Genomic DNA, 12,918 nt, shown 5'->3' on the forward strand with positions numbered 1-12,918 from the left:
AGCCTACAGGTAAATGAATGTTTTAAGGACACGAGGAGTGGAGTCCATGTGGAACGAGCATGCTGCCAGCAAACCAGTGTGTTTTAAAAAAATGTATTCATTCAACACAAATTGGTTTAACAAAAATATGCCGGTTATGTGATGGGAATATGGAAGTGAAAGACAAATAAAAACTTCTCCACCTTGGAATCCACATTCAGGTGGCGCTTGGAGGGAGACAGACAAGAAACCAGGAAAACACAACATAATTTTGTATTGGGATAAGCACTATGAAAATAATACAAGTAGCTGCTGTGATATTGGCTGGGAGCTGAGTGGGTGGTCAGGGAAGGCTTCTATGACGGGGTGGCCCTGGGGCTGAGACCGGAATGACAAAAAAGCAGCTGGTGTCTGTGTCTATGCGTTTCGTTTGTCTTGTTCGTTTGTTGCTTTCAGTTTTATATCCCACATATGAGTGAAGTCATATGGTTCTCGATTTCTTCAGTCTGACTTATTTCGCTTAGCATGATAATCTCAAAATCCACAGACAACAGTTTAGTGGTTACCAGAGGGTAAGGGGGGAGAGGGATGCTGGAAGAGATGAGGGAGTTGAATGTATGGTGATGGAAGGAGAACTGACTCTGCGTGATGAACACACCATGCAATACCTATAGAGATGGTGTATTATAGAATCGTACGCTTGAAACCCGTATCATTTTGCTAACCAGTGTCACCCCAATAAATGTAATAATTAAAAAGCAGCTGGTTTCTAGAAGAGCTGGGACAGGTGTTTCAGACAGAAGTAAAGCAATGCCAGGCCTCTAGGAAGGAAGGAGTGGGCTGTGGTCCAGGGACAGAAAGACCAAAGAAAGGTCGGTGGGGCTGGCGGCCGGTGATCTGGGGGAGAGGAGATAAGATGATTTTGGAGAAGTAGGGGAAATTAATAGTGTAGAATCTAGATTTAACTGTGGTTTGTTCTGCTTTTATTCCACTCTTTTTTGTCTCCTGGATTATTCCCATCAGCACAAAACCTTAACATATTATTTCTCATCTTATAAAAAAAAAAACCGAAAAAAAAGAAAAAAAAAAAAAGAAACACCTCCTGGGCTCCCATATCTCTCCACATTTTCTGTTGTATTTCTTTGTCTTTTTTCATAGCAGAACTCATCAAAATGTTCTATACTTGCCGTTTCCAATTTCTGCTTGCATCCTTTCTTTTTCCAAAACCTTTAATTTCAAGAATTGTTCATATTTACAGAAAGTGCAAGAATAGTTCAACGCACTCTCAAATACCCTTCACCTGTATGCAGTAGTTTTTATCTTTTGACCACATTTGCTTTGAGTCAAAATTATACATGGTTGTTGTTTTTTTTCCTGATCTACTTGAAAGTAAATTGCATGACATTTTACCTGTAAATACTTCATGTATCTCCTTAAAATCAAGGCTATTTTCTTTCAAAAGCACAAGTCATAATCAAATGTAGGACATATGACATTGAAAATATAACCCATATTTAAATTTCACCAGTAGTTCCCCAACTATTTTTTTAAAAATTCACTTAAAAATTTGCATGCAGTATTATTCACTCTATTTGGTGTGTAGCTCCAAATTTTGACAAATGCATACAGTCATACAGTCACTACCACCATCAAGATACTATACAGTTCCAACCCCCTCCCCACTTCCTCTACACCCTGTGTTGTCACCCCTTCCCACACCCCCAGCCCTTGGCAACCCCTGATCTGTTCTCTGTCCTTAGAGCTTTGCCTCCTCCAGAATGTCGTATAAATGGAAACACACACCTGTAGGTCTGGCTTCTTTCACTTAGCATACGGACTTTGGAAGTCATTCATGTTATTGCGTGTCTTAATAGTTTCTTCCTTTTCACTGCTGAGTATTACACCGTCCTAGGGATGTACCACAGTATGTCTATCCATTCACCAGTGGAAGAACATTAGATTGTCTACAGTTTGGGGTGATTTCCATTGGTCCAAAGGGATGTTTCCATTGGTGTAAAGGCTTTTGTGTGAATACAAGTTTCTCTTAAGAATAGGATTTCTGGCTTAAATGGTAAGTGTATGTTTAACTTTATAAGGAACTTCCAAGCGGTTTTCCTAATTGTACCCTTGTATATTCCCCCCAGCCGTGTATGAGAGTTCTAATTCTTCCACATCCTTCACAGCAGGTGATATTGTCCCTTTTTTTTTTTTTTAATTTTAGCCTTTCAAATTAGGTACATAGTACTAGTGTCTCGTTGTGATTTTACTTTGCGTTTCCCTAATGACTAATGATATTTTGGCATCTTTTTGTGTTCTTATTTACCATCCACATAATTTCTTTGATGAAATGTCCAAATCTTTTTCCCATTTTTAAAATGTTTGTTTTCTTATTGAATTTTTATTGATAGTTTTTTTAAAACTATATTCTGAATACAAGCCTATATCAGAAATGTGATTTACAAATCTTTTCTACCTACTATTCTGTGGCTTATCTTTTTCATTCCCATAATAGTGTCTTTCAAAGAGCAGAAGCTTTTAATTTTGATGAAGTCCAGTATATATATATTTTCCTTTTATGAATTGTACTTTTTGTATTGCGTCTAAGAATGCTTAGATGTTCTTAGATAAAGTCACAAAGATTTTCTCCGATAAATCATACAGTTTTTGTCTTATAATTAGAGTTTACAGGCTCCATTTTGAGTTACTTTTTTGTGTACAAGGTGAGGGATGAATTGAGGTGTGTTTTTTTCCCCCACAGACAGGTTCTCAAAATTTTTTTTCAATACTATTTGCTGAAAAGACTGTTGAAAAGATTATTTTTCATCGCTGAAATGTCCTTGTACCTTTGTCAAAATCAATAGGCTGTATTTGTCTGAGTCTGTTCTTGGATTCTCTGTTCTTTTCCACTGATCTTTGTGGCTGTCCTTTCACCAACACCATCCTGTCTTGATTACTGTAGGTTTATAGTGGGTCTAGAAATCAGATTGTGTGAATTTTCCAATTTTCTTCTTTCTCCAAATTATTTTGGCTATTCTACTTCCTTTGCTTTCCTATACAAATTTTAGAATCATCTTGTTAATATCTGGGAAAAAAACACCGAAAAACTCCTGATAAGATTTTGATTGGAATTAAATATGTAAATTAATTTAGGGAGAATTAACATCTTAATGATATTGAATCTCCTAGTCCGGGAACATAGCTTATTTATTTAGGTTTTCTTTGATTTCTTTCATCAGTGTTTGTAGATTTTAGCATATTTTATAACATATTTTGTTAGGTTTATACCAAAGTATTTTATAGTTTTTGACGCTATTATGAATGACACTGTGTTTAAAATTTTGATTTTCAGCTGTTTATTGTTAATATATAAAACAGAATTGATTTTTTAAATACTGAACTTGCATCATATGAGTTGGCCAAGCTCACTTACTAGTTCTAGGATCTTTTTTGTAGGTTCTTTGGGAATTTCTACATAGACAATGATGTCTTCTGCAAATAAGGGTGGTTTTATTTCTTCCTTTCCAATTTCTAAGCCCTTTATTTCTTTTTCTTGCCTTATTGTATTGGCGAAGACTTGTAGTTAATTGTTGAATATGAGTGGTGAGAACTTTCAGTCTTTCACCGTTAAGTATGACCTTATCTGTAGATGCCCTTTATCAGGTTAAGGAAACTCCCTTCTATTCCTTGTTGGTGAGAGTTTTCATTACACATGCATGTTGAATTTTATCCAGTGCTTTTCTGCATTCATTGAGGTGGTCACGTGGTTTTGAATTACACTGATTTAAAAATGTTGATCAGCCTTACATTTCTAGGATAAGTCCCAGTTAGTTGATACATTTTATCCTTTTTATATATTGCTGATTTTACTAATATTTTATTGAGAATTTTTTATACCTAAATGCATAGAGAGTTTGGTTTATAGTTTTCTTTTTTGGTTATAGCTTTTGTTTTGGTATAAAGATAATGCTGCCCTCACAGAATGAGGTGGGATGTGTTCCCTCCTCTTCTGCTTTCTGGAAGAAATTGTGTCTAGTTAGTATTATTTCTTCCTTAAATGTTTGGTAGAATTTACCAGTGAAGTCACTTGGGCCTGGAGTTTTCATTGTTGGAACGTTTTTAACTAAAAATGCAATCACTTTTAATAGTTACAGAGCTCTTCAGGTTATATATTTCTTCTTGAGGGAACTTGGGTAGATTATGTCTTTAAAAAATTTGTCCATTTTACCTAAGTTGTCATACTGATGTCATCTCATTCCTGATACCAGTCCTTTGTGTCTTCTTTTTTTTTCTTAGTCTGACTAGAAGTTTATCAGTTTATTGATCTTTTCAAAGAACCAACTTTTGGTTTTACTGACTTTTCTCTATTGGTTTCCTGTTTCCAGTTTCAGTGATTTTGTTCTTGTTATTTCCATCTTCTGCTTGCTTTTGCGTTAATGCCTTCTTATTTTTCTATTTTCTTAAGGTGGAAGCTTACATTATTGACTTCAACCCCTTCTTCTTCTCTAACACACACATTCAATGCTATAAATTCCCTCTGAGCGCTGCTTTAGCTGCATCTCACAAATTTGATAGGCTGTATTTTTATTTTAATCCGGTTCAGAATATTCCCTAATTTTTTCTTTGACCCATGCGCTATTTAGACTTGCATCGTTTAATTTCCAAATATGTGGGGATTTCCCAGATACCATTCTTAAATATATCCAGAATCCAACCACTTTGCACCCTTTTCGCTACTGCCACCTTAATGCAGGTCACTGTCATCTTTCTCAGCCTTTCATTGACCTCTACAGTTTATTCTTCATATCGGCCCAAATGATCCTTTCACAACTGAGGTCAGACCGTGTCATTCCTCTGTTCACCCCCCCAGCGGTTTCCCACCTCTCCAAGCACAACACAAAGGTCTGCGTGGCCCATCACAGTGTTCAATACCCTTCCCTTCCCCCACCACGTCCCACTATAGTGGCCTCCTGGCTGTTCCTGGAACACATCTGGCCATGTCTTCCTCAGGGCCTTTGCACTTACTGTTCCTTTGGCTTGAAATGCTTTTCCAGGTAATCACATACCTTGTTCTCTCACTTTATTCAGTTCCCTGTTCACATGTCACCTTATAGAGAGGACTTTTCTGACTGTCCTGTTTAGAATAGCGTCATGCCTCTGTCCCTTTTACCAGATTTAATTTTTCTTCATTGCACTAATCCCCCTGGCACAATACATTTCCTCTTGTGCTGACGGACAGTCTTTCTCAGTAGCTTACAAGCCTCAGGAGGGCAGGAACCACGTCAGTCTAAATAGCACACAGTGGGCGCTCAATAGGGATTGGTGGGATAGGTGACTTGGTAAAAATGCTTTTGAATATGTAGATTTTATCTCTGTTCTTGGAGTTCGCTCCTTGGGGCCATCTGGACTTTCTTCCTACAGTCATGGTCCAGGGGAGGAATGGCCGCCAGCTTCCCACCCTGGTGCTTCCAGGCCGGGTCAGTAGGTCCACCAGCCAGGAGTCCCCCTCAGTGGGCATCCTGATTGACAGCCACAGTGGCCAATCACCCTGCTGGCATCTGTGATTCCAAATGCCAGAGCCGAGGAAGCATTTATCAGTGACTCCGCTCTTGTGCGGGGAGGTGGGTGACAGAACCCACTTCTCAGAATGTCATTCAATTGCCCGGTTCTCCCTCACTTTGGGTGACTCGGTGTGAGGACTCCATCAAATCAGTCTGCCAGCAGGGAGGGAAGAGACTGGCACCTCGGCTCCGTCTCTCTCCTGTTTGCTCTGCCCATCTGATGTCAGAGCTAATTCAAGGCAGTGACACCTAATCACCGCCCCCAGGCTGGTGACAGAAGGGAGCCACTGGCCAGGGCCAGGCAGCGGTTGTCGTGCTTCCACACTGATGGGCAGATGCAATTGCTGTCCAGAAACTGAGGCAGAGCAGGTAGCGCGGGAGTGACAGCCCCAGAACACGGCCTCGGTGCTGATTGGCGTCCCTGGCTGTCTCTCTTATCTGAGGTGCCCAGGCACCGAGTCTGCTGGCTGTGTGGCAGTTTGTACTCTGCAAGGCGATTTCCTAAACCTCTCATTTGTCCCCACACCCACTGGAGTTTTCCTTGAAAATTTTGTATTTAGAGTAAAAGTCACTCTTTAGTTGGGAGAGTTTCGACAAACTCATCCAGTTGTGTCCCCACCTCCACAAACAAGACACAGCAGCGTTCTAGCATCACCCCCAAATTCTGCCATGACCCTGGTGGCCACTGATCTGTCCTTTCCGTTTTGCCTTTTCCAGAATGTCATGTGAGGGAATCACACAGTGTGGAGCCTTTCCGGTCGGGCTTCTTTCACTCAGCTTAACGCATTTGAGAGTTACTCATGTTGTTAGGTGTATCAGTTATTTGTTCTGTTTTATTACCGAGTATTATTCCATTGAATGGAGATAGGTTTATCCGTGCCCCCGGGGAAGGATTTTTAGGTTGTTTCTAGTTTTTGGTGATTATGACTAGAATTACTATAAACTTGGGCACAGAGGTTTTTGTGGGAACGTACGTTTTCATTTTTCTTGGGTAAATACCTTGGTGTGGAAAAACGAGGTTGTAGGGGAGGTACATGCTTAATGTTCCACGAAGCTGCTGAACTGACATCCAAAGTGCCATCTTTGGCATCCCCGCCAGCAGTGAGTGAGGGTTCCAGGTCCTCCATTTCCTTGCCAGCACTCAGAACAGCCGCTCTTTAATTCCATCCATCCCCATGGTGCCGCATTGTGGTTTTCCTTTTCCTTTTCCTGTGTTTGTCATCCACGTATCTTCTTTTCTGACGTATGTACATCTTTAGCCCACTGAAAAAAAAAAGGAGTTGTTTTTCTTATTATTGGGTTTTACGCGTTAGGGTTTTTGGATACAAGTTCTTTATCAGATATGTGATTCGTACATATTGTCTCCTGTGGTTTGTCTTTTTATTCTCTTAACAGTGTCTTTTGAAGGGCAGAGTTCTCAAATGTGACCAAGTCCAGTTTACCCAATTTGTTCTTTTCTGGATTGGGCTATCGATGATATAGCTAAGAGAACTTGACCGAAGTCACCATGATTTTGTCCGAAGTTTTATTTTAAAATTTTATAGTTTTTACACTTTACATTTAGGTCAGTGGTCCATTTTGACTTAATTGTGATAAAGTATATGTTATATGATATAGTATGATAAAGTATGATAATGTATATGTTACATGAATTATGATAAAGTATATGTTTTTTGGCGTGTGGATCTCCAGTTGTTCTCTGTCACTGGTTGTCAAGACTGTTCTTCTTCCATTTCATTGGTTTTGCGCCTTGTCAAAGATCAGTTGACCTTGTTTTGTGTGGCTCTGTTTTCGGATGCTCCATCCTGTTCCCTGGATCTGTGTGACTGTCCCTTCACCAGTACCGCACGGTCTTGGCTACTGTCGTTTTGTAGGAAGTCCGGAAGTCAGGCAGTGACCACACTTCCCTTTTCAGCTTGGTGGTTATTATTCCCCCCACTTTACAGATGAGGCAGCTGACCGCATTCTGGGTGAGACGTCTCGCTCACAGCCTCCTCTACATACCAAGTTTAGCTGCTTATTTCATTCTCCAACCCTACGTCTTCTCAGCTTGCCTGATGCTCAGAGCGCGGCCTGTGGAGTCTGGTTTGGGCGTGACGCTCAGCTGTGCTTTTATGAGTTGTGTGGCCCTGGGAAAGTAACTTTAACCCCTCTGTGCCTCAGTTTCCCCACCTGTAAAACCAGTGTAACGACGGTAACTGCTTTATAATTGTGATGCGGATTAAATGATTAGATCAGACCATATGGAATTGCTGATATCTGACCATTTTTGACTGACACGAGTAACAGTTTCACACAGTTCAACTGACTGTGCAAAATGTTTCTCTTATACTAGAGAAGGGGTGTGTACCCTGGAAATGGTCGCTATCGCTGTCGTCCCCAGCTTGTCATTGTCATCATTGTCACTATTGCTCCTGCTTGTGCTGCTGTGGCGACTGCGGTATTATTGTTGAGGGAGGTGGGCCCTGAGGCTGATGGTTTGTGTTCCCTGTACCCTCCAATCAGGCAGCCAACCATCACCAAGTGCTTCTTAGATGACAGGCTTCTTGCCGAATTTGCAAAGAGTAACGGAGCCCATCCTCTGCGCTCGTGGAGCGGGAAGTGCTCTTGTGGGACGTGTGCAAAGTGCAACGGGAGAAGCCTGGTGGGAAGGAAGGGCCGGCAGGACTTCCCAGATGGGTCCATTAGGCAGGCCGTGTAGGACAGTTGGGAGCTTGGGACAGGAAGAACATTCTAGGTACCAGTTATCACTTGTGCAAACGCTTCGGAGGGGGAACAGACTGGCTTCCAGGGAGCCTGAGGTTTGACTGTGGGTGGAGAGTGGGAAGCAGCCCACAGTGTCCCAGAATGGGTTCACAGGTAACCCCCATCCTTTCCCTCCACAGGTGGCCCAAGTTTGCCAAACAGCCTCGAGGAGCCAAGTTCATAAGACCCCTCCCACCTTTGCCGCTGCCATGGCTTCGAGAACCATCATCATCGATCACGGGTCTGGCTTTGTGAAGTCTGGCTTTTCTGGCTGGAACGAGCCCCAGATGGTCTTCCCAAGCATCGTGAACTACAGCCCGTGCAGGGAGAACCCCGGGCCCAGCTATGCCCGGCGGCGCCTGAGTCTCGGCATTGACATTTTCCATCCGGACACTTATAGCTACCCCATCCAGCGTGGCTGCGTCCTCAACTGGGAGGGCGTGGAGCACATCTGGTCCTTTGTCCTAGAGAAACACAGACGGGAGCACGAGGAGTCTCCTGTGTTGGTCACAGAGTGCTCCCTGAGGGAGCCTGCGGACCGACGGAAGACCCTGGAGGTAAGGCCTTCTCAGGGCGGCCATCACGGGGGTGGGGGGGCGGGGGGGGCGGGGAACAGCTGGCTCTTTGTGTTTGGACACGATTGGGCATCAGGAAGTCTGCTTGCTTAAGCCTTTGCCCCCCAAATGTTTCCTGAGTACCCCTTTTTTGCCGGCACTGCGCTAGGCAAGAGGGACTCACAGAGGCCCCCCGCCCCCCACCCATAGAGACACAGCAGGAAAGATGCTCTGTGGAAAGGGCCCTGCAGGGAGACACCGGACATTCAGTCATGGATTCCGCAAATGTTCACGGATCAGATTCCGGCCCTCAAAGAGTTTGCCTTCTGGGGGAGAAGACTTGACCATGAATACGTTACCGAAAAAGAATTCCAGAGGGATCAGTTCTAGAAACAAAATGGAGTGGGGTGATAGCTGACTGGTGAGGATAGAGGGAGCCCCTTTGAAGAGGGTGAACAGGGAGGGTTTCTCTGAGGTGGAGATTTCAGCCAGTGAGGCTGAAGCCCAGCCAACGAGGGAGGGTGGCAGGAGGGAGATGGGAAGGTGAGGTTGGCAGGGGATGGACCTGGCAGGCTTGGGAGGCTGTGGGAAAGGTTTGCATTTTACTCTAAATCAAGAGTTGACAAACTACAACCGGAGGGCCAAATCTAGCCCAACATCTGTTTGTTTTTTTTAGGTTTTTTTTAAGAGTTTATTGGTGAAGGGGAATAGGACTTTATTGGGGAACAATGGTCAAATTGTTGTCCTTTCAATCTTAGTTGTGGGGGGTTCTGTTCAGCTTCAAGTGGTTGTTCTTTCAGTCTTAGTTGTGGAGGGCGCAGCTCAGCTCCAGGTCCAACAGCCCACCATCCCTTGCGGGAGTCGAACCGCAACCTTGTGGTTGAGAGGACAGGCTCCAACCAACTGAGCCATCTGGGAGCTCAGCGGCAGCTCAGCTCAAGGTGCCGTGTTCAATTTTAGTTGCAGGGGGCGCTGCCCACCATCCCTTGTGGGAGTCGAGGAATTGAACTGGCAACCTTGTGGTTGAGAGCCCACTGGCCCATGTGGGAATCGAACCGGCAGCCTTCGGAGTTAGGAGCACAGAGCTCTAACCGCCTGAGCCACCGGGCCGGCCCCCAACATCTGTTTTTATAAATAAAGTTTTATTTGAACACAGCCATACCCACTCATTTACATATCATGTATGGCTACTTTTACACTTCCAACAGCAGAGCTGTGTCAGAGACTATAGAGTCCATAAAACCTAAAATATGTACTATTGTAGATAAAATTCAAGATACCTAGTTAGACTAGAATTTCAGATAAACAATGAATAACGTTTTAGTTTACCACGTTTCCCTGAAAATAAGACCTAGCTGGACCATCAGCTCTAATGCATCTTTTGGAGCAAAAATACTGTAAGTAAAACAAGGCCAGGTCTTATATATAATATGATATAATATGATATGATATGATATATGATATGATATGTGATATGATATACTATAGTAGTGGGTCTTATATTAATTTTTGCTCCAAAAGACGCATTAGAGCTGATGGTCTGGCTAGGTCTTATTTTTGGGGAAACATGGTAAGTATGTCCCAAATATTGCACAGGACGTACTTATACAAAATCATTATTTGTCTATCTGAAATTGAAATTTAACTGGGCATCCTATATATTTTTCTTTTCAGTGTCAAAGTGAATGCTTTAGTGGGTGTTATTAATTGGGTGTCCTATATTTTTATTTGCTATACCTGCAAACCTGGCTATCTAGCTCTTTACTGAACATGCTTGCCAATCCCTGCTCTAATGAATGGGAAACTGCTGGAGAGTTTTAAGTGGGGAGTCACATGTGATTTTCTGTTTGGAAAAGAGACCTTCGGAGGTGGGTGGGGGTGGGAGTGGGGGGGTGGGGGTGGGGGGTGGGGAGTCGGGACATTATTCTGAGTGTGGGAATGGAGGGAGCTCCCTCCCACTGAGGGGAGAAGACGGGGCTGCGAGGCGTGAAGGGTGCACTGCAACAGCCTCTCTGCCTCTATCGGGTCAGAAACTTGTGGGTGCACTCAGAACTGGGGACCTGGGGAGGTGGTGCTCTGTTCAGATCGAGGGGGTGATGGGCAGGGGGAGAAACATCAGCTTAGGGACTTTGCCAAATGCTAAATATCAGAATTCCAGTTTTTGGCTTGATGTCTGCAAAGTTTTTATGACAAAATAGTTAAGTCTGCACCTACAAGGAGGTGAGGGTATTTTCTTTCTTTCTTTACACCCCCCCGTTTTTGGGAGGCAGCGGTGGACATGCTGCACTTGTTTCTTTTCTAATGTCTTCTTTCCTGTTCTAAAGAAATGGTTCAGGCTGCACCTCTGCCCCTTGGCCATGCCCCTCCCCTCCCCCCGCCACCCCCCAGTGAGCACAGCCAGGCATCTCAGCGTGTTTCTTGCAGCGTATTCCTACCCCTCCACCAAAATGGTCTTCTGAAAGACCATCATCAGACACGCTCCTGAGGGCACATCTGACTCCTTCTAATCCTCTAGCGCCCCTCCCTTATTCCCACAGTTTGAGCTCCTGGGCCCTAGGCCCGGTGTCCTGGGGGCAGCCCGCCAGTCCCTCGAGGCTACTGGTCTGTGCCCACTTCAGTTTTGAGAGCTGCATGTAGCATGGTCTTGGGGAAAACAGAAATGGATCAGGGCCCTTTGTCCTAGGAAAGCACCCTGAGTGTCTGCTTTCCCCCGTCTTGCAGATTATGTTTGAGTTACTGGATGTCCCGTCCTTGCTCCTGGCTGACCAGCTGGCAATGTCCCTGTACGCCTCTGGCCTCCTGACCGGCGTGGTGGTCGATTCCGGCTACGGCCTGACGCGCGTGCAGCCCTTCCATCTGGGCCACCCGTTACGGCCCAGCAGTAAGACGCTGGAGTTCGCGGGCCAGGATCTCTCCGCCTATCTCTTCAAGAGCCTTTTTAAGGAAGAATACAACCAACACAACCTGTTTCAGCTGGAAACGGTTGCCACCACTCAGATGAGCAAATGCTATGTGCCACAGAATCTGGAGGAAGCTCTGGACTTCCGTCAGAGCCTGCCCAGTGGCTCGGATGAGAGTAACACCTATCACCTCCCGGATGGCACCCCCGTGGAGCTGACCCCCATGCAGCGGCTGGCCCCTGAGATGTTCTTCAGCCCCCAGATGTTCGACCTGCCAGGGCCCAGCATCGCCCAGGCTGTTGTGGATTCCATCAAGACCTGCGAGGCCTCCATGCAGCCGCTGCTCATGTCCCACGTGATGGCCTGTGGGGGGAACACCCTCTACCCGGGCTTCACCAAGCGCCTGTACAAGGAGTTGACCGCAGACCATTTCTCCTGCGCCAAGTCCACCGTGTGGGTGGGTTCCAACAGAAACTTCACCGTCTGGCTGGGAGCGTCTGTGGTGGCGCATCTGTCTACGTACAAGTCTGAGTGGATGACCAAAGAGGAGTATGTCGAGGGTATGAGGCTGTGACCTGTCCCCCCTCGGGGGACCCAGCTCCCATCAGATGGGCATGGGTGGATTAATTCAGTGAAAGGTTCTGGGTGGGGATGTGGTTCCCTGGCTTGGGAATTCTGAGCTCATGATGGATTTTTTTAGGTTCTTGGGTTTTATCTTGTTTCAAGAGTGGGGTCCAACCCATGGAGGACAGGGTGTTGTCCCTGGAAGTCCACCAGGGTGGTCTGTCATTGGGGTGGGAGCAGCTGGCTGCCATCTTTGTGCCTAATAGCCACCGATATTTTACTGGCACCTGCCTTGGGTTGTCCATTCTTTGGGTTGAGTAGGTTTTAACTGGGGCAAGAGAGAATTATTTCTGCGTAGGGGAGAGGGAGGGTGAGTCTGGGGAGAGATGAAGTTTCTAGTTCTCCATCCGTTTTCTGGCCAGGGAGGAATAGCTGCCAGTGAGCCTGGAGTGCCCTTTCTGCTGTCGCCAGGGTTTTGTCTTATATATGCAAATAAACCACTTGTTTGGAATGTACTGGCTTCTGTGATGGATGGGGTAGAGGGGCTGTCCCTTGGGGAGACTCAGAGAGGATGAGTCTGTGAGAACCAGGGTGGGGCCAGGGCCGCTGTTAAAGAAT

The 12,918-nt window shown here is 44.9% G+C and overlaps 1 protein-coding gene across 1 annotated transcript; it reads left to right on the forward strand.

Moving 5' to 3' along the window:
• Positions 1-8,432: 8,432 nt before the first annotated feature.
• Positions 8,433-12,504, forward strand: ACTL8 (actin like 8). Its single transcript, XM_088789921.1, has 2 exons — positions 8,433-8,839; positions 11,558-12,504. The coding sequence occupies exons 1-2, from the start codon at positions 8,492-8,494 to the stop codon at positions 12,308-12,310; spliced, it is 1,101 nt and encodes a 366-aa protein (XP_088646047.1). The 5' UTR covers positions 8,433-8,491; the 3' UTR covers positions 12,311-12,504.
• The last annotated feature ends 414 nt before the right edge of the window (positions 12,505-12,918 follow it).

The sequence above is a fragment of the Rhinolophus sinicus genome, chromosome 14 (assembly GCF_057876585.1).
Source record: "Rhinolophus sinicus isolate RSI-liver-muscle chromosome 14, RSI-T2T, whole genome shotgun sequence".
Lineage (NCBI taxonomy): Eukaryota > Metazoa > Chordata > Mammalia > Chiroptera > Rhinolophidae > Rhinolophus > Rhinolophus sinicus.

What these genes read in the sequence shown, in the direction of transcription:
- ACTL8 (XM_088789921.1), top strand. Translation starts at nt 8,492, where the DNA reads ATGGCTTCGAGAACCATCATCATCGATCACGGGTCTGGCTTTGTGAAG. An exon ending in ACCGACGGAAGACCCTGGAG is followed by an intron (nt 8,840 to 11,557) that starts GTAAGGCCTTCT and finishes CCCGTCTTGCAG; the next exon opens with ATTATGTTTGAGTTACTGGA.